Raw genomic sequence first — 26,243 nt, 5'->3', positions numbered from 1 at the left:
ATACGCAGAGATACTGAACATTCCACCCCCTGATTATTTTATATGTCTCAATTAAGTCATCTCTCAACCTTCTTCTCTCTAATGAAAAACAGTCTTAAGTCCCTCAGCCTTTCTTTGTAAGACCTTCACTCCATACCAGGCTACATCGTAGTAAATCTCCTCTAAACCCTCTCCAAAGCTTCCACACCCTTCCCATAATGCGGTGACCAGAACTGTACGCAATACTCCAAGTGCGGCCACAGCAGAGTTTTGTTCAGCTGCAGCATGACCTGATAGTTCTGAAACTCAATCCCTCTACTAATAAAAGCTCACACACCATATGCCTTCTTAACGACCTATCAACCTGGCTGGCAACTTTCTAATCTGTGTATATGGACACCAAGACCACTCTCTTCATCTACACTACCAAGAATCTTACCATTAGCCCAATACTCTTTACTCCTGTTGCTCCTTCCAAAGTGAATTACCTCACACCTTTGAAAGCCTTTTTCCTTGGATGATGATGGCTAGCATAGCTTTAAATTGAGGGGTGATAGATATAAGACAGATGTCAGAAGTAGTCTCTTTAGTCAGAGAGTAGTAGGGGCATGGAAAGGCTGCCTGCAACAGTAGTAGACTCGCCAACTTTAAGGACATTTAAATGGTCATTGGATAGATAAATGGATGAAAATGGAATAGTGTAGGTTAGATGGACTTCAGATTGGTTTCTCAGGTCAGCGCAACATCAAGGGCCGAAGGGCCTGCACCACAGTCTATGTTCTAAGACATTCAGTCACAAATGTGTTGTGCAAATAATAAATATATTTTAAATATTTAGATAATTATTCAAATTCCAACTAACATTTTCAAGGATATGAGCTCAAAGGCTTTCAAAAGTCTGACTTGAAAACAAAGTACGATATTCGATCCAATGATAAGAATTAGATAACAATTTTTCAGAATACATTAGAATAGAAATGAATTCCCAAGTATAGTTCAGTTTAGAGTTTGCAGATAATTTATTTTGCAGAATCAAACACCTATTATAATTTTTGGTTGCACAGTTTTTGAACAAAGGTGGATCATTGTTTAAGCAGTCAGGAAATGTTTTTAATATAAGTAATTGAACTACAAAAAGTCCAACTATTGAGTTGAGTGTAAACACTCTTGAAGATGTATGGACTGGTACATTGTATTATATATATAGCATAATAATGACAGAAAATACATCATTCAGAAACATGTTACCAACCCCACAAAACAATTTGCTGAATACGCTTAAAATCAAGTCCAAATAAAGCATACACACAAGGTATATAAGAACAGCTTGGGTATTATTGTCTACATTATTCTGTGATCAGGAAAACCAGCACCAAAAATCGCAAAAATAAAAATATATTAATTGAGCACATGTATCCAGTACAGTGAAGTATACCTCGATACAGAAGATTCATATTACTGATGGCCTTGTTGAAGTTGTGTTACAATCTCCTTTATTTGCTGCCAGGCATACTGGATGTGTTTACTTTCAGTTGTAGGTGCACATACAGCAAAACGGAGGACAAACTTGTCTTGAAGTTGGCAAGGTACAATGTGAATCTTTCTCATTTCATTTATTCTTTTGATGAGATTTTTATTAAGATCATTTGAGCCCTAAACAAAATGAAAAACCCATCAGGAAGGATCTCGGAAAAGTTTTTTACTTGAAAATGCATGGCAAACTTTCCAAAGTAGAATCAAAAAAGTCATAGCATTGAAGGAGGGCACTTGCTTGGTCTTTCAAAGAACAGTCATGTTTAGTCCTACATTTCTGCATTTTTGTTCATTACCCTTATAAGTTCTTCAACCTCAAGTACATGGCTGTCTCCTTTTAAAATGAATTATGGAATTAGCTTCCACAATTTCTTCAAGCGTTCCAGATCCTGTTAACTGTGAGTGAAATAATTCTCCTCATAACCTCTGTAGATACTTTACCAATGTATAAATTTACAACATTTAGTTACTGACCTCTCACCTGAAACATCAGCCTTTCTCTATCTACTCAATCACAATCTATCAGCATCTTAAAAAGATCTCTGAGATCATTCCATATTTTTTGTGTTGCAAGGAGAAGAGTCCTAACTTTCACTGTTCTCTGGTACCATGCAGTCAACAGCCTCTGGTTCCTTTCTAAGATATTTTCACACTTCCTGATACATGGTGCCCAGGTATAGACTATAAACTGGTGTCATGTTATTTTTAACATTAGATGGTGGTCGACTATAGAATTAACTGATGACTAACAACAAATTAGAACAAACTAACTCCTCCAATAATTGTGGATAATGTTCTAATGGTCTTTTATATTCTACCCCTTTGTTTCTAAACCTAAGTAGTAAGCTGCAAACTTTTAAAGCCCCTTATCAATTTGTCCTTCCATCTTAAAGATTTGTTTAAGTGGAGACGATTGCCTCATCTACCCTTTTCAAAATTATGCCATTTATAGTATACCATCTTTCCACATTAGTCTTTTGAAAGGCTGTTGCTTTTATATTTCTTTGCATTGAGCTCCACCTGTCCTGTACCTGCCGTTTCACCATCCTCTCTATGCAGTTCTGAGGTGTTTAACTATGCTTATAACTTTCTACTACTTTATTAAGTTTGAGATAACTGTTGTTTAAGGCAATTGGCCTGAGCATTTTGACTTAGAAGCTTTGGAATTTCTCAGTCCACAAAGATACAAATGACTATCTCTTGGAGGAGTTGGTTTGTTCTAATTTGTTGTTAGTCATCAGTTAATTCTACAGTCGACCACCATATAATGTTAAAAATAACATGACACCAGTTTATAGTCTAACAGGTTTATTTGGTTGGACTATAATCTGGTGTCGTGCAATTTTTAACTTTGTCCACCCCAGTCCAATACTGGCACCTCCACATCATGGCCACCATGTAATGTAGCAGTGACTAGTGACTATCTGATAGAAGAAAATAGTGTGTCTTACCCAGTGTTACTGTAGCTAACCAGTTTTTAGCTAAGATAATATATTGTCATGTGATAAAATATTTCTTATTATTCAAATATATACATCTTCTGCTGAAGACTTATTATTGGCTAATACTTCACCACGTAATATGGGTAAATCCTGTGAAATAGTGTTACAAGAAGAGTTGGTGGCAGCAAATCTACCCAAAGAAGTTCCTAGCAGAATAGGTGCTAGCTGTGGGTATCTCTTATAACATAGCAGCAGGCTACGTGAGCTGTTTCAAGATTGAAGAACTCAAGGACAGTGCAAGAATCCACAGCATCTAAACAGAAAAGATGTGATCGTCTCTTTAAGAATTTAGCAGCTTTTAAAAAGGGATAAATGCAGCTAGTTGCTGATGCAATAGCAGCAGAAAATGACAGAGAGCAACTCTGAACGACAGAAGCTTTAGTGCAGTATATGTCTTTCGAAACTTACATCAACCAGAATTGGGAACAAAACTTACAAGCTTGTAAGATCGAGAAAGAATGTCACTGAAGCTTTAAGGGTCAAAATCAGATTAACAATCCAGGAAAATAAATGACCACTATCGAGCTCTAGTTCAGTGCTTTTGAAAAAAGGTGAAAATATTTAAACTTGTGGTAAAAGTCTGGGCTGGGAAGTTGAAAGAAGGCTTAAGTTGGTATTGTTATTAAGACCATAAGACATAGGAGCAGAAATTAGGCCATTCAATCATGGCTGATAGGTTTCTCAACTCCATTCTCCCGCTTGCTCCCCGTAACCCTTAATCCCCTTGACGCTCAAGAACCTCTCTATCTCAGTCTTCAATATATTCAATTACCTGGCCTCCACAGCCTTCTGTGGCAATGGATTCAATAGATTCACCACTCTCTGACTGAAGAAGTTTCTCCTTATCTCAGTTCTAAAAGATCTTCCCTTTACTCTAAGGCCGTGCTCTCAGGTCCTAGTCTCTCCTACCAATGGAAACATCTTTCCATCATCTACTCTGTCCAGGCCATTCAGTATTCTGTATGTTTCAATTAGATCCCCATTCATCTTTCTAAACTCCGTCAAATATAAACTCAGAGATGTTAAACATTCCTCATACGTTAAGCTTTTCATTCCTGGGACTATTCTCGTGATTCTCCTCTAAACATGTTCCAGGGCCCGTACATCCTTCCTGAGATATGGAGCCCAAAACTGAGCACAATACTCCAAATGTGGTGTGACAGGAGCCTTATACAACCTCAGAAGTACATCCCTGCTTTTATATTCAAGTCTTCTCAAAATAAATCTCATCATTGCATTTGCCTTCCAAGCTACTGACTCAACCTGCAAGTTTATTTTGAGTCAATCCTGGACTAAAACTCCCAAATCTCTGCACTTCCGACCACTGAATTTTCTCCCCATTTAGAAAACAGTCCATGCCTCTACTTTTCCTACCAACATGCATGACCTCACACTTTCCCACGTTGTACCCCATCTGCCGCTTCTTTGCCCACTCTCTTAACCTGTCCAAATCCTTCTGCAGCCTCCCTGCCCCCTCAATTAAACAACCAGGCTGACTATATGCTGGTTCGCCTGCATCAATCGCTGAACTTCTTCCTGATCAACAAGTCCTAGAGTGGAACTCGGAGCTTGAACATTGAGGCTACTACCCGAGACACAAGGATCTTACTTCATACAACTGAGACAGCTATGTTACACAGTGAATACTTGTTGCAGGAAAAAAATTAGATTAAATTAAGAATTTCGACAGGCTTTTTTGGTTGGCACTGTTGGGATAGGTTACCCATGTAGCAAAACTCCTTTCGACTGGAAGAATTTATAAACCATGCTTTCCCATATGTAGTGAAAATATTACATCAGAACACAGCTTTAAACAGAGGGAAGAACTTTTAACTGTGAACCTCTCAAAGACTTAATTGTGACTTGCCACTATAGCACGTTTCTATAAGTTAGGTCCTTAGAAGAGTATGAAGGCAGTAAGAAGGAAATCAGGAGGGCAAAGAGGGGACATGAGATAGCTTTGGCAAATAGAGTTAAAGAGAATCCAAAGGGTATTTACAAATACATTAAGGACAAAAGGGTAACTAGGGAACGAATAGGGCCCCTCAAAGATCAGCTGGGCAGTCTTTGTGTGTGGAGCTGCAGGAGATTTGAGAGATACTAACCGAGTATTTTGCATCAGTGTTTACTGTGGAAAAGGACATGGAAGGTACAGAATGTAGGGAAATACATGGTGACGTTGTGAAAAATATCCATATTACAGAGGAGGAAGTGCTGGTGTCTTAAAAGGCATAAAGGTGGATAAATCCCCAGAACCTGATCAGGTGTACCCTTGAACTCTGTGGGAAGCTAGGGAAGTGATTCCTGGGCCTCTTGCTGAGATATTTGTATCATCGATAGTCACAGGTGAGGTGCGGAAGACTGGAGGTTGGCTAACGTGATGCCACTATTTAAGAAGGGTGGTAAGGATAAGCCAGGGAACGAAAGACCGGTGAGCCTGATGTCGGTGGTGGGCAAGTTGTTGGAGGGAATCTGAGGGACATGCTGTACATGTATTTGGAAAGGCAAGGACTGATTAGGGAAAATCAACATGGCTTTGTGTGTGGGAAATCATGTCTCACAAACTTGATTAAGGTTTTTGAAGAAGTAACAAAGAAAATTGATGAGAGCAGAATGGTAGACATGATCTATATGGACTTCAGTAAGGCATTCAACAAGATTCCCCATGGGAGACTGGTTAGCAAGATTAGATCTCATGGAATACAGGGAGAACTAGCCATTTAGATACAGAACTGGCTCAAAGGTAGAAGACAGAGGGTGGTGGTGGAGGGTTGTTTTTCAGATTGGAGGCATGTGGCCAGTGCAGTGCCACAAGGATCGGTGCTTGGTCCACTACTTTTCATTATTTATATAAATGATTTGAATGTGAGCATAAGAGGTACAGTTAGTAAGTTTGCAGATGACACCAAAATTGGAGTTGCAGTGGACAGCGAAGAAGGTTACTCCAGATTACCACTGAATCTTAATCAGATGGGCTGAGGAGTGGCAGATGGAGTTTAATTTCAATAAATGCAAGGTGCTGTATTTTGGGAAAGCAAATCTTAGCAGGACTTATACATTTAATGGTAAGGTCCTAGGGAGTATTGCTGAACAAAGAGACCTTGGAGTGCAGGTTCATAGCACCTTGCAAGTAGAGTCGCAGATAGATAGGATAATGAAGAAGGCGTTTGTTATGCTTTCCTTATTGGTCAGAGTATTGAGTACAGGAGTTGAGAGGTCATGTTGCGGCTGTACAGGACATTGGTTAGGCCACTTTTGGAATACTGTGTGCAATTCTAGTCTCCTTCCTATCGGAAGGATGTTGTGAAACTTGAAAGGGTTCAGAAAAGATGTACATGGATGTTGCCAGGATTGGAGGATTTGAGCTATAGGGACAGGTTGAATAGGCTAGGGTTTTTTTCACTGGAGCGTCGGAGGCTGAGGGGTGACCTTAAAGAGGTTTATAAAATCATGAGGGGCATAGATAGGGCAGATAGACAAAGCCTTTTCCCTGGGGTTGGGGAGTCCAGAAATAGAGGGCATAGGTTTGGGGTGAGAGTGGAAAGATATAAAAAAAGACCTAAGGGGCAGCGTTTTCATGCAGAGGGTGGTGCATGTGTGGAATGAGCTGCCAGAGGAAGTGGTGGAGGCCAGAACAATTACAACATTTGAAAGGCATCTGGATGGGTATATGAATGGGAAGGGTTTGGAGGGATATGGGCCGGGTGCTGGCAGGTGGGACTATATTGGGTTGGGATATCTGGTCGGCATGGACGAGTTGGACCGAAAGCTCTGTTTCTGTGCTGTATGTCTCTATGACTCTGTGATATACGTAAAACATTAAATTTTGTTCTCAGTTATGTTCTGTACATTTACATAATTTCCATTAATTATGATCATTTTTGCTTCATTGTCTTGTGGTCTTATGATATTTCACCCTTCATAGCAGAGTACTTGAAGTCTGACTAGAAGATTATATTTCACACAAACTAGTTCAGATCATGCTAAATAAAGAAGATCACTACTCCATTCTTTGTCTGCATTTGTAATTATTGCAATTATGGAAACCAGAATGTAAAATAGAAAGTTAGGTCTCAGTGCTAAAGAGGAAAATGTATCAGGGGATCCATGAAGAATGTTTAATATTAATATTTTTACATACCTTCAATCTAAAGCACACCAGCCCCAATATGACATCATTCACAATCTCAAACTGGTCATCTTGACGTACTAAGCTCTCAAACTCATGTGCCAGGTTCACTTGCTAAAGCAAACACAAACAAAAACATGTTGAAATCTAAGCTTTTGACAAACAAGTTCTCAAGAAAAATAAATGGCACTTTGCCATTTTGCCAAAGGATTAAAATTAGATTTTAAAATGTCTAATTTTGTCATTGTCTGTGTAAACTAAACACAAGAACATTAATATACAAGAGGCAAGTACAGGAAAAGTCATCAAATCAACTTAAATTTCGGTTTTAGTATTTTATATTGATTTATTTTTTAGGAAGACAAGTATAAAAAAGAAATTTTATGTCATTATTAATTCATTTTTTTTTCTTTTCAATGCTCTGTATGCTTTGATTCTTGATACTGCACAACAAAGGAAAAGGGTTAGAGGCCCACAAAACATAACTCAATTTGCTAACAATGTTAAGTGTTTCCTTGTGATAATCAAATAATGTGAATTGATGTAATAATGATCCAGATTCTCCCACCTTTCCCACCTTCTTTTATGAAGGGAGTGAGCTCCAGATTTCTGACAGGAGATTGCAATCAGAGGTCATTCACAAACCTGGAACCATATTTCCATTTTGATTGTTCTCTGATAGTGCAGAACTGTCAGGAAAAGGCAAACCACACGATCTTTTCACAGCAGTCATTTGTTGTAACCTAACTGTTGAAGATCTAGAATCACAGCTGCTGTCAAAACAGACATAGTATGAGACAAGGGAGGTAGGAGGAGGGCAGGCCAGCTGGTAGTGTGCCAGGTGGGAGAGTATCAACATGCAAGGTGGCAACAGGACTTAGAATATAGAAAAGTACAGCACAGAACAGGCCCTTAGGCCCACGATGTTGTGCCAAGACTTAATCCTAACGTAAAATATAGTAACTTAACCAACGCAGCCCACAACTCACTGCTATCCATTGGGGTGGTGCAATGTTGGTGTAGTTCAGACAGTGGAACAAGGCTGGGGATCAGGCACTGGTCAGGGAGCGGTTAACCTCCAGGGTGGGGATGGAGCAGGGGATAAAGAGATTTGGACCTAGAATAGACAAAGGGGTTTGTACAAAGTACAAAAACAGGTGAATGGAATCGTCAGGGTCAAAGTGGGTAAAGGGGGAATTAAGCCTGGAGCAGGTGTCGGGTCCACAGCAGATGTGGGGTGGGGTGTCAGGTCCAGAATGGGAGCTGGGGCTTGGTTCTGAAGTGGATAGGGAGGTGGTCAGATCGAGAGCGAGTGGAGAGGATAGGGTCCGGAGTAGGGGAAGAGGGTATCGACTTGGGACAGGAGGATAGGGATGTCAGGTCCAGAGTGGGACAGGCTTGTTGGGTCCTGGAGTGTAAATAGTTTGGATGAGGGAGGTCTAGTTGGGAGTATGAGAGTTACGTATGGGGTCTGTTGAATAGATAATCAGGAGTTAGATTCAGGAGTCAGATTCTCTGATTTAGATGGAACCTTTTGAAGGGTTCCAAACAAAGACAAATTGCTCAGTGGAATCTTTACTTTCCTGGGTATTCTTTCAGAGCAGAATAGTGACTGCGCTGGTCCAAAATGCAACTCCTATCTATGCTGGAATAATGATTGCGAGGCCTTTGGAAAGTCCAAGCCATTGTATCCCATGTTTTTATGTTTTGCCTTTTATGCAAAATTAACACTGTTCGCAAGTGATAACGATTGACAATAGCATTAAGGATTACAACCATGTCTTAAAGGACCAATGAAACAGATTCATTCATTGGTTTTTAAAAACCATTTCCACAAAATTTCCAGGATGAAAGTGGAGAGGATTTCAAGTCAAGAGCTCAGCCTAAGACAGGGGCCAGTTCTGAAAACTGATTTCAGTGTTTCTTGCATTCTTGCAACCAATCATAGTCCATCTCGAGTGAATGCTCTGCAGGAGTCTGGCAATGCAGGAGCATTTCAAGTCTCAAGAGTGGTCATGGAGATGCAAAGCTGAATTTTGTCCACATTTATGCAAAGCAAGCTCTGTTTCTACAATTGATACCACCAAGGAGTAGCATGTAAATAAATGTGAGGAGGGGACCAGGGATGGATCCTTGCAAATTCCTGAATTAATCAATTTAGCGTGTCATCGGCAATCACTAATTAATGAGTATGATTGTCTATGTAGGAAATTCTATGTCACTGGTCATGGATTCTCATGGGTCCTTGCGTGACTGATGAGTCCAATCCCAGAGCCACATCTCTGATCAAACATTTGGCTGGTATTTCCAGGAAGTGGAATTGGTGCTTGGCCTTGAGATCATTGGCATTCCTTTCTCCAATTTATTTTCCATGTTTCCTCTTGTCATCGAGTGTTCTCAAAGAATTGTGTCCCTTGCTAGGGGTCTGGACTTACATATCAGCTAAACAAGGTAAGGATGGCAGTTTCCTTCCTTAACATCATTAGTGAACCAAATAGGTTTTTCAGACAATCAGCGATGTCTTCATGGTCATCACCCTTAATTCCAGAATTTTATTGAATTCAAATTCCACCAACTGGGACAATGGGCTGAGAAGTGGTGGGTGGAGTTAATTTGAATAAATGGAAGGTACTGTATTTTGGCAAAGTGAACAAGGGTAGGACTTATCAAAGTAATAGTAGGGCCCTGGGGATTGTGGTCAAACAGAGAGTTCAGGTACATAGTTCTTTCAAAGTTGCATCACAGGTAGACAGGGTGGTTAAAAGACGTTTAGCCTTCATTGCTTAACCATTGAGTGTAGGAGTTAGGATATCATGTTCAGGCTGTACAGGATGTTGGTGAGGCCCCTTTAGAATGCTATGTACAGTTCTTGTCACCCTGCTAAGAGAATATTATCAAACTGGAGAGGGATCAGAAATGATTTACTAGGATGTTGCTGGGACTGGAGGGTTTGACTTATAGGGAGAAGCTAAATAGGCTAGGAGTTTTCTCACTGGAGCATAAGAGGTTTGTAAAACCATGAGGGGCATAAATTAGGTGAATAACAGATCTTTTCCCAAGGGTTAAGGTAAGAGGAGAAAGATTTAAAAGGGAGCGAGGGGATAGCTTTATTTCAGAGGTTGGGCTATATGTGGGATGAACTGTCAAAGGAAGTGGTAGAAACAGGTACAGTTACAACATTTAAATGACATTTGGACAGGTACATGATTCTAAGATTTACAGAAAATGGACTAAATGAAGGTAAGTGGGATGAGTTTAGTTTGGGAAACTCAGTCGGTATGGACGAGTTGGACTGAAGTGTTTGTTTCTGTGCTGTATGACTGACTCTAAGTTGATTGTTCTGAACGAGACATTCCCATGCATTGACATTGACATCCATGTTGCATTTCTTGAAAGAAGCCTACGGAGTACCTTCCTTAAGCTGGGTGAAGAAGATTTGCTTTTGTAGTCAGAACTCAGGCATCCTAAGCACATGGCTGGTTTTGGATGTTCATGGCCTTGATGCTGATGCTATTAGCTGCTTCAAGGAGGCTGATGTTAGTATACTTGTTCTCTCAGCTGACACGGAGAATCTTAAACAGCACTGATGGTACCTCTCAAGTGACTTGAGGTGGCATTTATTTGTGGTCCAAGTTTCAGAGTCATATGAAAGTGTCAGAAGAATGACTGCCTTATGCATAAGGATCTTGGTTTCAGCACGGACTCTCATTCTTAGGCATATGAAGGCAGCACTGACAGATTGGATGCAATGTTGATCCCTGCATCAATACCTGCCTTAGATTAAGGTAGGTAAGGCAGCACGGGAGAGAAGTCAGTGCTAGAGATGTTACAGTGGATCCAAGCAAGGGCCGTTAAATCAAGGTGGACAACAAAGAAGCAGTATTAGGTTTTGAATTTTGCAGATAGAACTTTGAGGAGTACTAATGCAACATGGACATAGACAATATTCATTTGTCAGGCTCACTTAAGTGCTGTTGCCTGAGCAGAACTCTGATAGGATAAATTCAAGATGAGTTGCAGAACAGATAATTATTGATCTGTGGCACTTCAACAATGCTGACATGGTGGAAGCAAAATGAAAGTGAAGATATCCAGTAGTTAGAGGTTTTTTTCTTCGGGAGATGAATTTTAACAGTAGTGGGTGGGAATGAAGATTACTAGAGGAGAGATGGCAATATTTCTTACATAGCCAGTGCACATACGACCAAGACGCTAGATTGTTTCATCTGTTATTAGGTGAGAATAAGGTCGAGGGCGCAGGAAGATCTAACGAACGAGTTTGGTGAGGGCAAGGATCTGAAGGAGAACATGGTGCTATTAAGCTTCAAAAAGCTCTGAGCCAAAAGATGTTATTAATGATATATATCAGTGCATTAAGATAATGTAGGAGAAATGAGTGTAGGACCAGTCAGAGGGAGAAGCTAGAAATGAGTTACAGAAGCTGCAAGAAAGGAAGAAAAAGGAAACGTTAAAAAAAAGTCAGATCATACCATATAAAATGTCATGATTTTACAAGAACAAAGTAACGGAAGTCTGCTAATTATTAAATACAAAACCTTCCAATTTATGGATCAATGCTCCTTCAGTTCAAACTCCACTCAGAAGAAGCACTGAGAAACATGCAAACACATAGAATGTGGGAGCGAGCTAATAGAGTCCCAAATGAATTAACTGTCAACACTGATCTGAATCAGATGATGAAGAAATCAACTTGAAGGTGTAATTCATTTGACTGCACCCTCAAAATCACTTCTATCATTGATACATCTGTCCACAATTGCTTTGGGAGGCATGAACACTGTACAGTCTTTGTGAATACATGAAGAGAAAGAAGATAACTCAGGAAAGTGTAGAGATGATTAAAGACCAAAAAGGTAACTTTACATGAAGGCAGTAAATGTGTGCATATTTCTTAATGAATACTTTGTGTCTATTAAGAGGGAAATGAGGGAGACTTATATTTAAGGAGTAAGGTAAAATATTGGATAGGATATATATATATATATATACACACAGAGGGAAGAAATATAAAATTGTTTATCATCCTTGAAAGTTGGAAGTCTCCATGCTTGATCAAATATATCCGTATTAAGAAAATTAGAAGATGTAAGGGAAGATGATCGTTTTCCACACCTCTCTCTTACTGTGGGCATAGTGTCAAAGAACAGAAAGGCTGTAGATGATGCACCATTGTTTAGAAATAGTCACAGTAAGCACAGGCCAACTGATCTAACCTTGGTGGTGACCATATTACTGGAACCATTTCTGTAGTTGGTATGAAACATGTTGTGGGCGGCATGGTGGCACAGTGGTTAGCACTGCTGCCTCACAGCGCCAGAGACCCGGGTTCAATTCCCGCCTCAGGCGACTGACTGTGTGGAGTTTGCACGTTCTCCCTGTGTCTGCGTGGGTTTCCTCCGGGTGCTCCGGTTTCCTCCCACAGTCCAAAGATGTGCAGGGTCAGGTGAATTGGCCATACTAAATTGCCTGTAGTGTTAGGTAAGGGGTAAATGTAAGGGTATGGGTGGGTTTCGCTTCAGCGGGTCGGTGTGGACTTGTTGGGCCGAAGGGCCTGTTTCCACACTGCAAAGTAATGTAATGTAATGTTCAAGAGGCTAAGATTAATCAGTGAATTATCATGGATTTGTTAAAGGAATGCTTAGCCTGACTATCTTGATTAAAATTTTGAGAAGGTAGCAGAGAGGATGAAGATAGTGCATTTCATGTTGTCCACATAGATTACTGACTGATCAGAAAATGTAAAGACAAAGTTGATCCAAAATTTCCTGCGTGTTAGGAAGCAACAAGTGTCATAAGTACTTGTCACTAGAAATCTGTTTTGATGGCATTCTGCATAACTTAGTACCTTTCTCTTAATGAAGAACTTAAATTTATATAGCATCTTTCTGAACCACTGGATATGACAGCCAATGAAACACTTTTGAAGTGTCATCACTGTTACAGGTAGTAAATAGGGCAGACAACTTGCACCGAGCAAGCTCTCATAAACAGTAAGTTGATAAATAACAGATAATCTGTTTATTTGTGATGCTGACTGAAGGATAAATATTGGTCAGGATACTGGGAATAACTCCTCTGCTTTGCACAAATATAATGTCATTGAATCTTATGCATCCGCTTAAGAGTATAGGTGGTGTAATGTCCATTCAGCAGGCCCAGCCAAGCTCTTTAGTACAAAACTCTAAACTTACCCAAAGTCATAGAATCCCTACAGTGTGGAAACAGGCCATTTGGCCCAACAAGTCCACACCTACCCTCCAAAGAGTTGGACCCACCCAGACCCATTCCCCTATGCTATTACTCTACATTTACCCAAGACAAATGCACCTAACCTACATAGCCCTGAACACAATGGGCAATTTAGCATGGCCAATTCACCTAACCTGCACATCTTTGGATTGTGGGAGGAAACCAGAGCACACCCACACAGACACAGGGGGAATATGCAAACTCTACACAGATAGTCGCCCAAGGCTGGAATCAAACACGGGTCCCTGACGCTGTGAGGCAGCAGTGCTAACTACTGAGCCACCGTGTCACCCAGTCCAACAATGAAACTTGCACCCACAGTGTCTGACCTGGAGAAGAGTGTTATCACCTGAGCCATAGTAACTCCTAGCATAAAACAACAAGGTTACTGAACCAGAGAATTTTGATTGAAGGCAATTGACAAAAGGACTAATGGCAATGTTATGCCTGATAGTGTGGCAGATTCAATCAGGCACTTTAGAGAATTAGGTAATTACTTGCAGAAAATAATTGCAAGGATTGTAGTATAAAGGGGGTTAGTTAGTTCTGTTGGCTGGATGGTGAGCACGTGATTCAGAATAACACCACAGTACATGTCCATTTCCTGTTCTTATTACGGTAGACTTGGAACCTGCTCCATCATGCTGCTTCATAAGTGAAAGGCAATGGCAAACTACGAAACAAAAGCTGTCAAGAAAATGGCTCAGGATGAAGAATTACCAAAGGTCTTGTCTTTGGGTAAAATATACAGGAATGGATGAGAAAATGCAGGAATGTGAGACTAAGTGAGTTTCTATTGCAAAGCGCTGGCACGGAGTGAACAGCTTCTTTTTGAGCAGCAGCCATTCCATCTTCCTATGTTCATTGACGTGCATGATGATGCTGCTCCTTTAACAAGGTTATGCTGTCTTTGGCTTTTTTTTTCAGTAACATCGTAAAAGCGGTGATTCCGAAAGGTCTAGGTTTGAAGTGTCTTAGGGCCAATTTGATTATAGTTAACAGATCCTGCCTCAGGCAAAAGGCTTTTAAGTATATTAAAAAACACTTGTACAATGAAAGAGCTTTATAGAGCTACAGCATAATCACACAACTTTTAAACTCAATCCTTCTGCTAATGAAAGCCAACACACCATATGCCCCATCAACTTGGGTGGCAATTTTGAGGGATCTGTGGACGTGGATCCCATTATCCTTCTGTTTCTCAACACTACCAAGAATCCTGCATTTAACTTTGTAACCTGCTTTTAAATTCAACTTTCCAAAATGAATCACATCATACTTTTGCAGATTGAACTCCATCTGCCACTTCTCAGCTCAGCTCTGAATTCTGTCACTGTCCCATTGCAACCTACAATGGCCATCCACACTATCCACAACTCCACCAATCTTCGTGTCTATGGCAAACTTACTAACCCAACCTTCCACTTCCTTATCCAAGTCACTTATAAAAATCACAAAGAACAGATCCCTGTTGTACACCACTGGCGACCAAGCTCCAGGGTGAATATTTTCTATCAACTATCACCCTCTCTCTTTTATGGGCCAGCCAATTCTGTATCTAGACAGCGAAACTCCCTGTAACCCATGCCTCCCTACCTTCTGAATGAGCCTACAATGGGGATCCTTCTCAAACGCCTTGCTAAAATCCATGTACACCACATCCACTGCTTTATTTTCATGAATGTATTTTGTCATACCCTCAAAGAATTCAATAAGGCTTGTGAGGCAGGACCTGCCCCTCACAAAGCCATGCTATCTAATCAAGCAATGCTTTTCCAAATAATTGTAAATTCTGAATTTCAGAATCTTCTCCAATAATTTACGCACCATTGACTGGTCTGTAATTCCCAGGGTTATCCCTATTCCCTTTCTTGAACAAGGGAATAACAGGTAAATCTCCTCTCTACTAAAGCTTCCACATCCTTCCTATAATGAGGCGACCAGAACTGGACACAATATTCCAAGTGTGGTCTAACCAGGGCTTTATAGAGCTGCAGAATAACCTCATGGCTCTTTAACACAATCCCCCTGCTAATGAAAGCCAAGACACCATATGCCTTCTTAACATCCCTATCAACTTGGGTAGCAACTTCGAGGGAACTACGGACGTGAACCCTAAGATCTCTCTGTTCCTTAACACTGCCAAGAATCCTGCTTTAAACCCTGTAATCTGCATTCAAGTTCAACCTTCCACAATGAATCACTTTATATTTTTGGTGGTTAACTCCACTTGCCACTTCTCAGCCCAGCTCTGCATTCTGTCAATGTCCCATCGCAACCTACAACAGCTCTCCACACTATCCACAACTCCACCAACCTTTGTGTCATCGGTAAACTTACCAACCCACCCTTCCACTTCCTCATCCAAGTCATTTACAAAACTCACAAAGAGCAGAGGTCCCAGAACAGATCCCTGCGTAACACCATTGGTCACTGAGCTCCAGGCTGAATAATTTCCATCTACTACCACCCTCTGTCTTCTCTGTGCCAGCCAACTCTGTATCCAGACAACTATTTTCTCTGTATCCCATGCTTACCTACCTTCTGAAGGAGAAAGTGAGGTCTGCAGATGCTGGAGATCAGAGCTGGAAATGTGTTGCTGGAAAAGCGCAGCAGGTCAGGCAGCATCCAGGGAACAGGAGAATCGACGTTTCGGGCATAAGCCTGAAGAAGGGCTTATGCCCGAAACGTCGATTCTCCTGTTCCCTGGATGCTGCCTGACCTGCTGCGCTTTTCCAGCAACACATTTCCAGCTACCTTCTGAAGGAGCCTACCATGGGGAACCTTATCAAACGCTTTGCTAAAATCCATGTATACCACATCCACTGCTCTACCTTCATCAATATGGTGGCACAGTGGTTAGCACTGCTGCCTCACAGCACCAGAGACCTGAGTTCAATTCCCACCTCAGGTGACTGACTGTGTGGAGTTTGCACATTCTCTCCGTGTCTGCGTGGGTTTCCTCCGGGTGCTCCAGTTTCCTCCCACAGTCCAAAAAAGTGCAGGTCAGGTGAATTGGCCATGCTAAATTGCCCGTAGTAGGGGAATGGGTCTGGGTGGGTTGCGCTTCAGTGTGGACTTGTTGGGCTGAAGGGCCTGTTCCACACTGTAAGTAATCTAATATGTTTTGTCACATCCTCAAAGAATTCAATAAGGCTTGTGACACATGATCTGCTACTCACAAAGCCATGCTGACTATCTCTAATCAAGCTATGCTTTTCCAAATAATCATAAATCCTGTCTCTCAGAATCCTCTCTAATAATTTGCCCACCTCTGACGTAAGACTGACTGGTCTGTAATTCTCAGGGTTATCCCTATTCCCTTTCTTGAACAAGGGAATAACATTTGCCATCCTCCAGTCATCTGGTATTACTCCAGTGGACGGTGAGGATGCAAAGATCATCACCAAAGGCACAGCAATTTCTTCCCTCCCTTCCTGTAATAACCTTGGGTATATTCGATCTGGCACAGGGGACTTAGGAGAAAGTGAGGACTGCAGATGCTGGAGATCAGAGCTGAAAAATGTGTTGCTGGAAAAGCGCAGCAGGTCAGGCAGCATCCAAGGAGCCAGAGAATCGACGTTTCGGGCATAAGTCCTTCTTCAGGAATTGGAGACTTATCCATCCAGGGGACTTATCCATCCTCATGTTTTTCAAAATTTCCAGCACATCCTCCTTCTTAATATCGACCAGTTTGACTGTATCAGTCTATTTCACGCTGTCCTCACAAATGACAAGGTCCCTCTCAATAGTGAATACTGAAGCAAGGTATTTATTAAGGACCTACCCTACCTCTTCTGACTTCAGGCACAAATTCCCTCCACTATCCCTGATCGGCCTGACCTTCGTTCTGGCCATCCTCTTGTTCTTTACATATGTGAGGAACTCTTGAACTTTTCCCTAATCGTACCCACCAAGGCTTTTTCATGTCCCATTCTCACTCTTCTAAGTCCATTCTTCAGTGCCTTCCTGGCTACCTTGTAACCCTCTAGAGCCCTGTCTGATCCTTGCTTCCTCAACCTTAAGTAAGCTTCCTTCTTCCTCTTGACTAGATGTTCGACATCTCTATTCATCCAAGGGTCCTTCACCCTACCATCCCTACCTTGCCTCAGTGAGATAAACCTATTCAGCACTCACAGCAAGTGGCCCCTAAACAACCTCCACATTTCTGTCATGCATTTGCCTGAGAATATCTGTTCCCAATTTATGCTCAACAGTTCCTGCCTAATAGCATTGTAATTCCCTCTCCACCAATTAAATACTTTCCCATACTGTCTGCTCTTCTCCCACTAGTCATGATCAGGGAGTTGTGATTGCTATCACCGAAATGCTCTCCCACCGAGAGATCTGACACCTGACATGGATCGTTGCCAAGCACTAAATTCAATATGACCTCCCCTGTAGTTGATCTATTTACAGATTGAGTCAGGAATCATTCCTGGACACACCTGACAAAGTCTGCTCCATGCAAACTATTTGTACTAAGGATGTTCCAATCAATTTTAGGGAAGTTGAAGTCACCCATGACAACAAACCTGTTACTTCTGCACCTTCCCAAAATCTGCCTCCCAAACTGCTCCTCTGTGTCTCTGTTGCTATTGAGGGGGTCTATAGAAAACTCCCAATAAAGTGACTGCTGCTTTCCTGTTAATGACTTCCACTCATAACGATTCAGTTGACAAACCCTCTTCGATGATCTCCTTTCCTGCTGTTATATTATCCCTGATTAACAAAGCCATTCCCCCACCTCTTTTACCTCCCTCCCTATTCCTTTTGAAATATCTAAACCCTGGAACATCCAACAACCGTTCTTGCCCCTGTGATATCCAAATATCTGTAATGTCCACAACATTGTAGCTCTATATTCATCACCCTTATTCCTGATTCTCCTTGCGCTAAAAATAGACACACTCCAACTTATCACACTGACCGCAACTTTGCCCTACTAACTGTCTATCCTTCTTCACAGACTCTCTGCATGCTGTATCTACCTGCTCACCAGCTACCTCATTCTCTGATCCATAGGCCCAGTTCCCATCTCCCCACCAAACTAGTTTAAACCCTTTCGAAGAATATTAGCAAACCTCCCACTCAGGATATTGGTACCCCTCCAGTTTAGGTGCAATCCATCTTCCCTATACAAGCCCCATCTTGCCCAGACGTTATCCCAATGATCCACATATCTGGTGCAATCCCTCCTGCACCATCTCTGCAGTCACATGTTCAGCTGCACTCATTCTCTGTTCCTAGCCTCACTGGTCTTTGGTAGCAATCCTAAGATTACTACTCCTGCCTCTTAGTTTCTAACCTAACTCCTTATATTCACTTTTCAGGTCCTCATCCCTTTTCCTAGCTATGTCATTGGTGCTGATTATGTATCATGACTTCTGGCTTCCTTAAGAATCCTGTAGAGTCAATCCGAGACATCCCTGACCCTGGCACCGGGGAGTGGTCAGTTCTCCCAGCTCAGCTTTACTCTGGTTTGGTTTGTTTTTTCTAGCAGTCTGACTGTTCACTGAAAACAGTCAGTCAGTTGTGAAGCTGCTGGACCCAAAGAAGCATGTCCATGCTGATCCTCTGTCTCTCTCTGACCTCTCTCCTGTAAGACTTTGTGTTTGATTTTACCTTTGTGACAAGGGGTATTTCTGTGGATTGTTGCAAGTATTTGAAACAGCATCATTAAGTTGGGGTAATCTGCTGGGTTTTTGGATAGGTTAAGTTATTCTGCATTCTGTTCTCCTTTGTGTGTGTTACATTCGGTAATCTTATAAATAAATTCTGTTTTGTTTAAAACTAGGTGGTTTGGTCAGCAGCATCACTCCTGGAATATTCACTTTACACCTGCTTAAAACACCAGTAAAGTTAGAATCTGTGCTACTTTCTAGAAATGGTTTGAGGGGGTCTGCCCTGGTCCATAATAGATTTGGAGCTCTTTGTGGGATTTGTTCTATAGTTCCGATTTGGGATTAGGGTTCCTGGACTTGAAGGCAGAAAGTGGTAGGTGTTAGTGTTTTTTGTTCCAGATGTTAAGTTTGATTGGTTTAATCAGTGCTTGGGATAGCAACGGCTCTTTCGGTCACCAAGAGTTTTCTGGAGGTGGCTTTGGGGTTTTATAAAAGGTGATTAAGGCCAAGCTGCTGGAATTAGCAGACACACTGGGGTTGGAGCTGCCTCCTTCTATGAGGAAAATAGAGATAATTACAGCTCAGCTTAAGGTTTAAATTTGCTGGAAACACCATCAGAATCTTTAGAGATGGCTAAAATTCAATTGAAAATGAAGCAGCTTGAGTTGGAGGCAAAGGACAAGGAAAGGGCAACAGAAATGAAACAGTTTGAATTATAATCAAAAGCAGAGAGGAAAGAGAGAGAGAGGAGAGAGTGAAAAGGAGACAGAAGAAAAGAAGAGAGAGAGGGTGTTTGAATTTCAGAAATTGGTGTTTAGACAGGAAAGTCAGCTTAAAAGGATGGAGATGTAGGCTGAAGATAAGCTTAGTGAGGAAGAGAGTGAGGATGAGCAAATCCATGGTAGTCAAAGGCCTGGTGAGAAACTGTTTAAATATATTCCAGTATTGCTTAAATTTGATGAGAAGAATGTGGAAACCTTTATCATCTCATTTGAAAAGGCAGCTAAACAAATGCGGTGGCCAGTGACCATGTGAGTTTTGTTGATCCAAACAAAACTTATAGGTAGAGTTCGTGAGGTATTCATATCACTATCAGAGGAGGTATCTGGGGTGTATGAGGAGTTGATGAAAGCCATTTTAAGTGCATATCAGCTTGGGCCAGAAGCCTACAGACAATGTTTCAGGAATCTAAGAAGGGACTTCTGTCAAACCTACATTGAAAGGAGCAAACAAAGTAATTTTGGTAAGTGGAAAAAGGCATTAAAAGTAGAGCAAATCTATGACTCTCTCAGAGAGATGATTTTTTGAAGAAGTTCAAAAATTCACTTCCTGAAGTGTTGAGAACTCATGAGGAAGAGCAGAGAGTGAAAATGGCAAGGTTAACAGCTGAAATGGCTGATAATTATGAGTTGGTCCATAAATCAAAGTTTGGCTTCCAGAATCAATTTCAAGCATGAGGGATAGAAATTGGGGAAAAGCGAAATCCTCAAGTGGAAAGGAAAAAAATAAATCTTGGTGAAGATCATAAGGATAACTTACCACAGGGTAAAAAGGAAAGGGGAAAGAGAAATTAAAAAGCTGCAGTTTTTCTTTGTAATAAAGTAGGCCACATGAAATCACAGTGTTGGTGGGTTAGAAAAGCACTGGAAAGCCAGATGTGAGAAAACAGGAAAAGCCAGTGAAATTGGTTGGAGTGGTAATGGAAAGCACGGTGGAAGCTGCACCAGAACGTACAACCTGGTCAGAGTAAGTGCCAGATCTTCTTAAAGCATATACCTGCGAAAGTAAAGTTTACTCATATAGGTCAGGAGCAGCAGGTGAAGAGGTTGCAACATTAAGAGATACAGGATTCTCTCAATCAGTGAATTTGAAAGATGAGGAGTTATGAACCTCTGAAGGACTACTGCCAGGTGCTTTTTATGGGAATTCACGGTGAGACTAGAAGCATTAATTAGATAAAGTGAGGTTAGAGTGTCCAGTGAAGAGTGGAAAGGTCGTGGTAGGAGGACTGGACCAACTTTCAACTCCAGGAGTATCATTCAAATCTACTGCACACCATCCAGAGTTGCAGACAGGGTGAGAAAGGTGACATCAGACATCAAAGGTCATGTGTGCTTATAGTCAAGACTATCCAGATGATTGGGATAAAGGAATTCCATTTGTACTTTTTGCAATCAGAAATGCACCAAATGAATTGACCAAATTTAGTCGACTTGAATTAGGTTTTGGGCATGAAGTGAGAGGACCACTAGAATAGATGAAGGAGAAATTGGTAAGTCATAATTCAAAGACCACATACATGGACCATATGTCAAATTTTCAGGAATGATTAAATAGAGCAGGGGAGTTGGCTAGACAGCATTTAAAAGTATCACAGCAAACAACGAAACAGGAAGCTGACGGGAAATCAAAATCTCCCAATTTTGCTATCGGGGATAAGGTGTTAGTGTTACTTCCATTTCACAACTACCTGATGAAGAATCAGTGCTTTGAAAGCTAGTGATTCCAAATAAACCTGTTGGACTATAACCTCGTGTTGTGTGATTTTTAACTTTAAAATCAAGGTTTAGTGGATTTTATCAAGTCGAAAGGAAACTGCGTGAGGTGAACTACTTGATGAAGATTCCAGACAGAAAGGAATCTCACAGTGTGTGTCATGTGAATATGCTCAAAAGGTATTTTGACAGGGAAGGAAAGCCAAAGGAGACTGTGTTATTGGTTACAACAGAGAGGGAAGAACCAAGTTCAGAGGATTCTGAATTGGACATTCCTCAAATTAAATTCATAATGAAGACGTTGTCAAAAACTGGGATAAGTTATTGAGTTACATTCTGGAAGAAATTGAAATTACTTGAAAGAGTTATTACTATTGCATGGGGAGATAGGTGTAAATAAACTGGGAAGTATAACCTAATTATGCATGACATAGATATAGGAGATGCTGTTCCAATTAAGCAACATCTTTCTAGGGATAACCCTCTAAAGTTGGCACAGGTTCAAAAGGAGATTGAATACATGCTCCGAGACGACATAATCGAAGTCAGTTACAGTGACTGGAGCTCACCCATTGTGACGGTGATAAAACCAGATAGTACCCAACGGTTATGTGTAAACTATCGCAAAACTAATGCCATTATAAAGACTGAAGCATATCCAATTCTGCATTTGGAAGACTGTTGAAAACGTGGGACAATCAATATATATTTCTAAGTTGGACTTGCTCACAGGATACTGGCATGTATCTTCACCCAAACGAGCAAGGTCAATTTCAGCTTTCGTAATACTGAATGGACTATATCAGTTTAAAGTCTGGTGTGTTTGGTGTGAAAAATGTGCCAGCCGCATTTCAGAGACTAACCAATACAAGTCTTCTCCAAAATCACACTAACCAGTAAGGTGATTGCCGGATTGCCCAATTGTGTTGTATATATAGATGACCTGGTGATTTTTAGTCACAAATAGAAGGAACATTTGCAATATTTATCATAATTGTCCAATCAATTTCAGGAGGTAGGCTTGATGATAAACATGGCTAAAAGTGTGTTTGCCAAAGCCCAAGTCACCTTCCTGATCCATGTTATTGGAGATGGACAAATGGTCCAAGAAGTGCAAGAACAAAGGTAACTTAGGAGATTCCCATACCATTGACAAAAAGAGCAATACTATGATTCCTGGGATTGAGTTGCTTTTATCAAAAATTTGTATCAAATTTTCGCAGTATGGCCAGTCCACTCACTGAATTGCTAAAGAAAGGCAAGAGGCTTCAGTGGACAGCGTACTGTCAGAAGACATTTAGGTGAAAACAAGGGCTGCAGATGGTGGAAACCAGATTCTAGGTTAGAGTGGTGCTGGAAAAGCACAGCAGTTCAGGCAGCATCCGAGGAGCAGGAAAATCGACGTTTTGGGCAAAAGCTCTTCATCAGGAATAGAACACATTTGACAGCTTGAAAACTGTGTTAACTACTGCCCCAGTATTAGCCATACCTAATTACGCAAAACCATTCAGGTGGCTATCGATGCAAGTGATGTGGGTATCGGCACTGTGCTCTTAGAAGAAGACAATGAGAAGATAGAAAGACCTATTGGGTATTTCTCCAGGAAACTGGACATTCAACAGCAGAAATATTCAACAACCGAGAAGGAGATTTTGATTTCAATATTTATGTTGCCAGTAATGCATCCAAGCCCTCCGTTTCTTCCTCTCCCAACGTCCCCAATAGTACCCTTCCACTGATACTCTCATTCGTTTGGCTGAACTGGTCCTCACCCTCAACAATTTCTCCTTCGAATCCTCCCAGTTCTTCCAGACCAAAGGGGTAGCCATCTCCAGCTATGCCTGTCTCTTTGTTGGCTATGTAGAACAGTCCATCTTCCGTAGTTACACCAGCAACACTCCCCACCTCTTCCTCCGCTACACTGATGACTGCATTGGCATCACCTCATGCTCCCGCGAGGAGGTTGAGCAATTCATCAATTTCACCAACACATTCCACCCTGACCTTAAATTTACCTGGGCCATCTCTGACACCTCCCTCCCCTTCCTGGACCTCTCCATCTCCATTAATGATAACCGACTTGACACCGACATTTTTTACAAACCCACTGACTTCCATGGCTACCTGGATTACACCTCTTCCCACCCTACCTCCTGCAAGAATGCCATCCTGTATTCCCAATTCCTCCGCCTCCACCGCATCTGCTCCCAGGAGAACCAGTTCCACCACAGAACACACCAGGTGGCCTCCTTCTTTAGAGACCGCAATTTCCCTTCCCACCTGGTCAAAGATGCCCTCCAACGCATCTCGTCCACATCCTGCAACTCTGCCCTCAGACTCCACCCCTCCAACCGTAACAAGGACAGAACCCCCTGGGGCTCGCCTTCCACCCTACCAACCTTAGCATAAACCACATCATTCGCCAACATTTCCACCACCTCCAAATGGACCCCACCACTAGGGATATATTTCCCTCTCCATCCCTTTCCACCTTCCGCAAAGACCATTCCCTCCATGACTACCTGGTCAGGTCCACGCCCCCCAACAACCCACCCTCCCATCCTGGCACCTTCCCCTGCCACCGCAGAATTGCAAAACCTGCACCCACACCTCCTCCCTCACCTCCATCCAAGGCCCCAAAGGAGCCTTCCACGTCCATCAAGGTTTTATCTGCACATCCACCAATATCATTTATTGTATCCATTGCTCCTGATGTGGTCTCCTCTATATTGGGGAGACTGAACACCTCCTAGCAGAGCCCTTTAGGGAACTTCTCTGGGACACCCGCACCAATCAACCACACCACCCTGTGGCCCAACATTTCAACTCCCCCTCCCACTCAGCCGAGGACATTGAGGTCCTGGGCCTCCTTCACTGCCGCTCCCGCAAAACCCGACGGCTGGAGTAGGAACGCCTCATCTTCCGCCTCGGAATACTTCAACTCCAGGGCATCAATGTGGACTTCACCAGTTTCCTCATTTCCCCTTTCCCCACCTCACCCCAGTCCCAAACCTCCAGCTCAGCACTGTCCCCATGACTTGTCTTACCTGCCTATCTTCCTTTCCATCTATCCACTCCACCCTCCTCTCTGACTGATCACCTTTATCCCCACCCCCATTCACCCATTGTACTCTTTGCTACCTTCCCCCACCCTCCTCCCTGATCTATCACCTCCATCCCCACCCTCATTCAACTATTGTACTCTATGCTACTTTCTCCCCACCCCCACCCTCCTCTCATTTATCTCTCCACCCTGCAGGCACCCTGCCTCTATTCCTGATGAAGGGCATTTGCCCGAAACGTTGATTTTCCTGCTCCTCGGATGCTGCCTGAACTGCTGTGCTTTTCCAGCACCACTCTAATCTAGAATCTGGTTTCCAGCATCTGCAGCACTTGTTTTTACCTATGCATCTAAGACAATCATATGCACTGATCATAACCCACTGAAGTTTGTAGAGAAATTTAAGAACAAAATTCCAGACTATTTAGATGAAGCTTGTTGTTACAGCCATTCAATTTGAAAATTGTGCATGTGGCAGAATGAGAAAACATGATTGCCGACACATTGTCGAGATGAATGAGAAATGGAGGCATTCAGTGGCTGGAGTAAAACAGACTGAAACAAAATATAGCAGTACATATTTGCATGATTATTGTCAATGTAATGCACATGTGTGTTGCAGTGTATTAACAAATTAAGATTAAGGGGTTTTAAAATGAAGCCATCTTTGGATATTGATGATGCATTTTTTTTAAGGGGGAATGTGTGATGATGCTGCTCCTTTAACAAGGTTATGCTGTCCTTGTGTTTTTTTTCAGAGAGGTTGTAAAAGCAGCAATTCCAAAAGGTTTAGGTTTGAAGGGTTTTAGGGCCAATTTGATTATTGCTAACAGTGACTGCCTCAGGCAAAAGGCTTTAGAGTTTTAAAAATAACTGTACAATGAAAGAGGAGTGGCCAGTTCTCCCAGCTCAGCTTTTCTTTGGTTTGGTTTGGTTTTTTTTTAGCAGTCTGGCTGTTCACTGAAAGCAGTCAATCAGTTTTGAAGCTGCTGGACCCAAAGAAGCAGGTCCATGCAGATCTTCTCTCCCTCTCTCTCTCTGACCTCTCTCCTGTAAGACTTTGTGTTTGATTTAACCTTTTGTGACAAGGGTTGTTTACGTGGATTGTTGCAAGTATTTGGAACAGCATCATTAAGTTGCAGTAATCTGGTAGGTTTTCGGATAGGTTAACTTATTCTGTTCTCTTTTGCTTTTGTTTCATTTGGTAATCTTATAAATAAATTCTGTTTTGTTTAAAACTAAGTGGTTTGACCAGTGGCATCACTCCTGGAATATCCACTTTATACCTGCTTAAACAACGAGCAAGGTTAGGGTCGGGGCTACTTCCTTGAAATGGGTGAAGGGTGTCTGGCCTGGTCCATAACATGTAGCACCATCATTTGAAGCCAAATCTCTCAGCCTGCAATTGGTCATCCATGAGGTGTTGTGGACAGCAATAGCATAGGTCTCTGTAACTGTAGGCTTGGCACGTCCCTCATTTCTCCACTAGTATTAAGTCAGGACGTTCAATGAATATTCTGGAAAGGTGCAGCTGAAGCAGCATCAGCTACAACTCAGAAGGAGGTAGCAAGTTAGTGAAGTTACAATATGTCACCACCTGCATGCAGACAACAAAACCAGCAGATTAGAGTCAGAGCTAAGTAGCTCAAT

At 41.8% G+C, this 26,243-nt stretch overlaps 1 protein-coding gene across 3 annotated transcripts in view; it reads right to left on the bottom strand.

Moving 5' to 3' along the window:
- Positions 1 to 979: 979 nt before the first annotated feature.
- ddc (dopa decarboxylase) overlaps positions 980 to 26,243 on the bottom strand; it is a 111,402-nt gene continuing 86,138 nt past the window's right edge. For all 3 annotated transcript variants that reach the window (XM_043690111.2, XM_043690110.2, XM_043690113.2), the window contains exons 13-14: positions 7,156 to 7,257; positions 980 to 1,632 (exon numbers count right to left, since the gene is read on the bottom strand). In XM_043690111.2, coding sequence (XP_043546046.2) covers positions 1,435 to 1,632; positions 7,156 to 7,257 — 300 coding nt within the window. In that variant the 3' untranslated portion in view covers positions 980 to 1,434. The remainder of the gene's footprint in view (positions 1,633 to 7,155; positions 7,258 to 26,243) is intronic.

Source organism: Chiloscyllium plagiosum, unplaced genomic scaffold (assembly GCF_037043375.1).
Source record: "Chiloscyllium plagiosum isolate Xiang-an unplaced genomic scaffold, Cpla_swu_hap1 HiC_scaffold_5, whole genome shotgun sequence".
Classification (NCBI taxonomy): domain Eukaryota; kingdom Metazoa; phylum Chordata; class Chondrichthyes; order Orectolobiformes; family Hemiscylliidae; genus Chiloscyllium; species Chiloscyllium plagiosum.
Note: the sequence above shows the minus strand (reverse complement) of the source record. Positions and strands in the feature narration are given on the sequence as shown.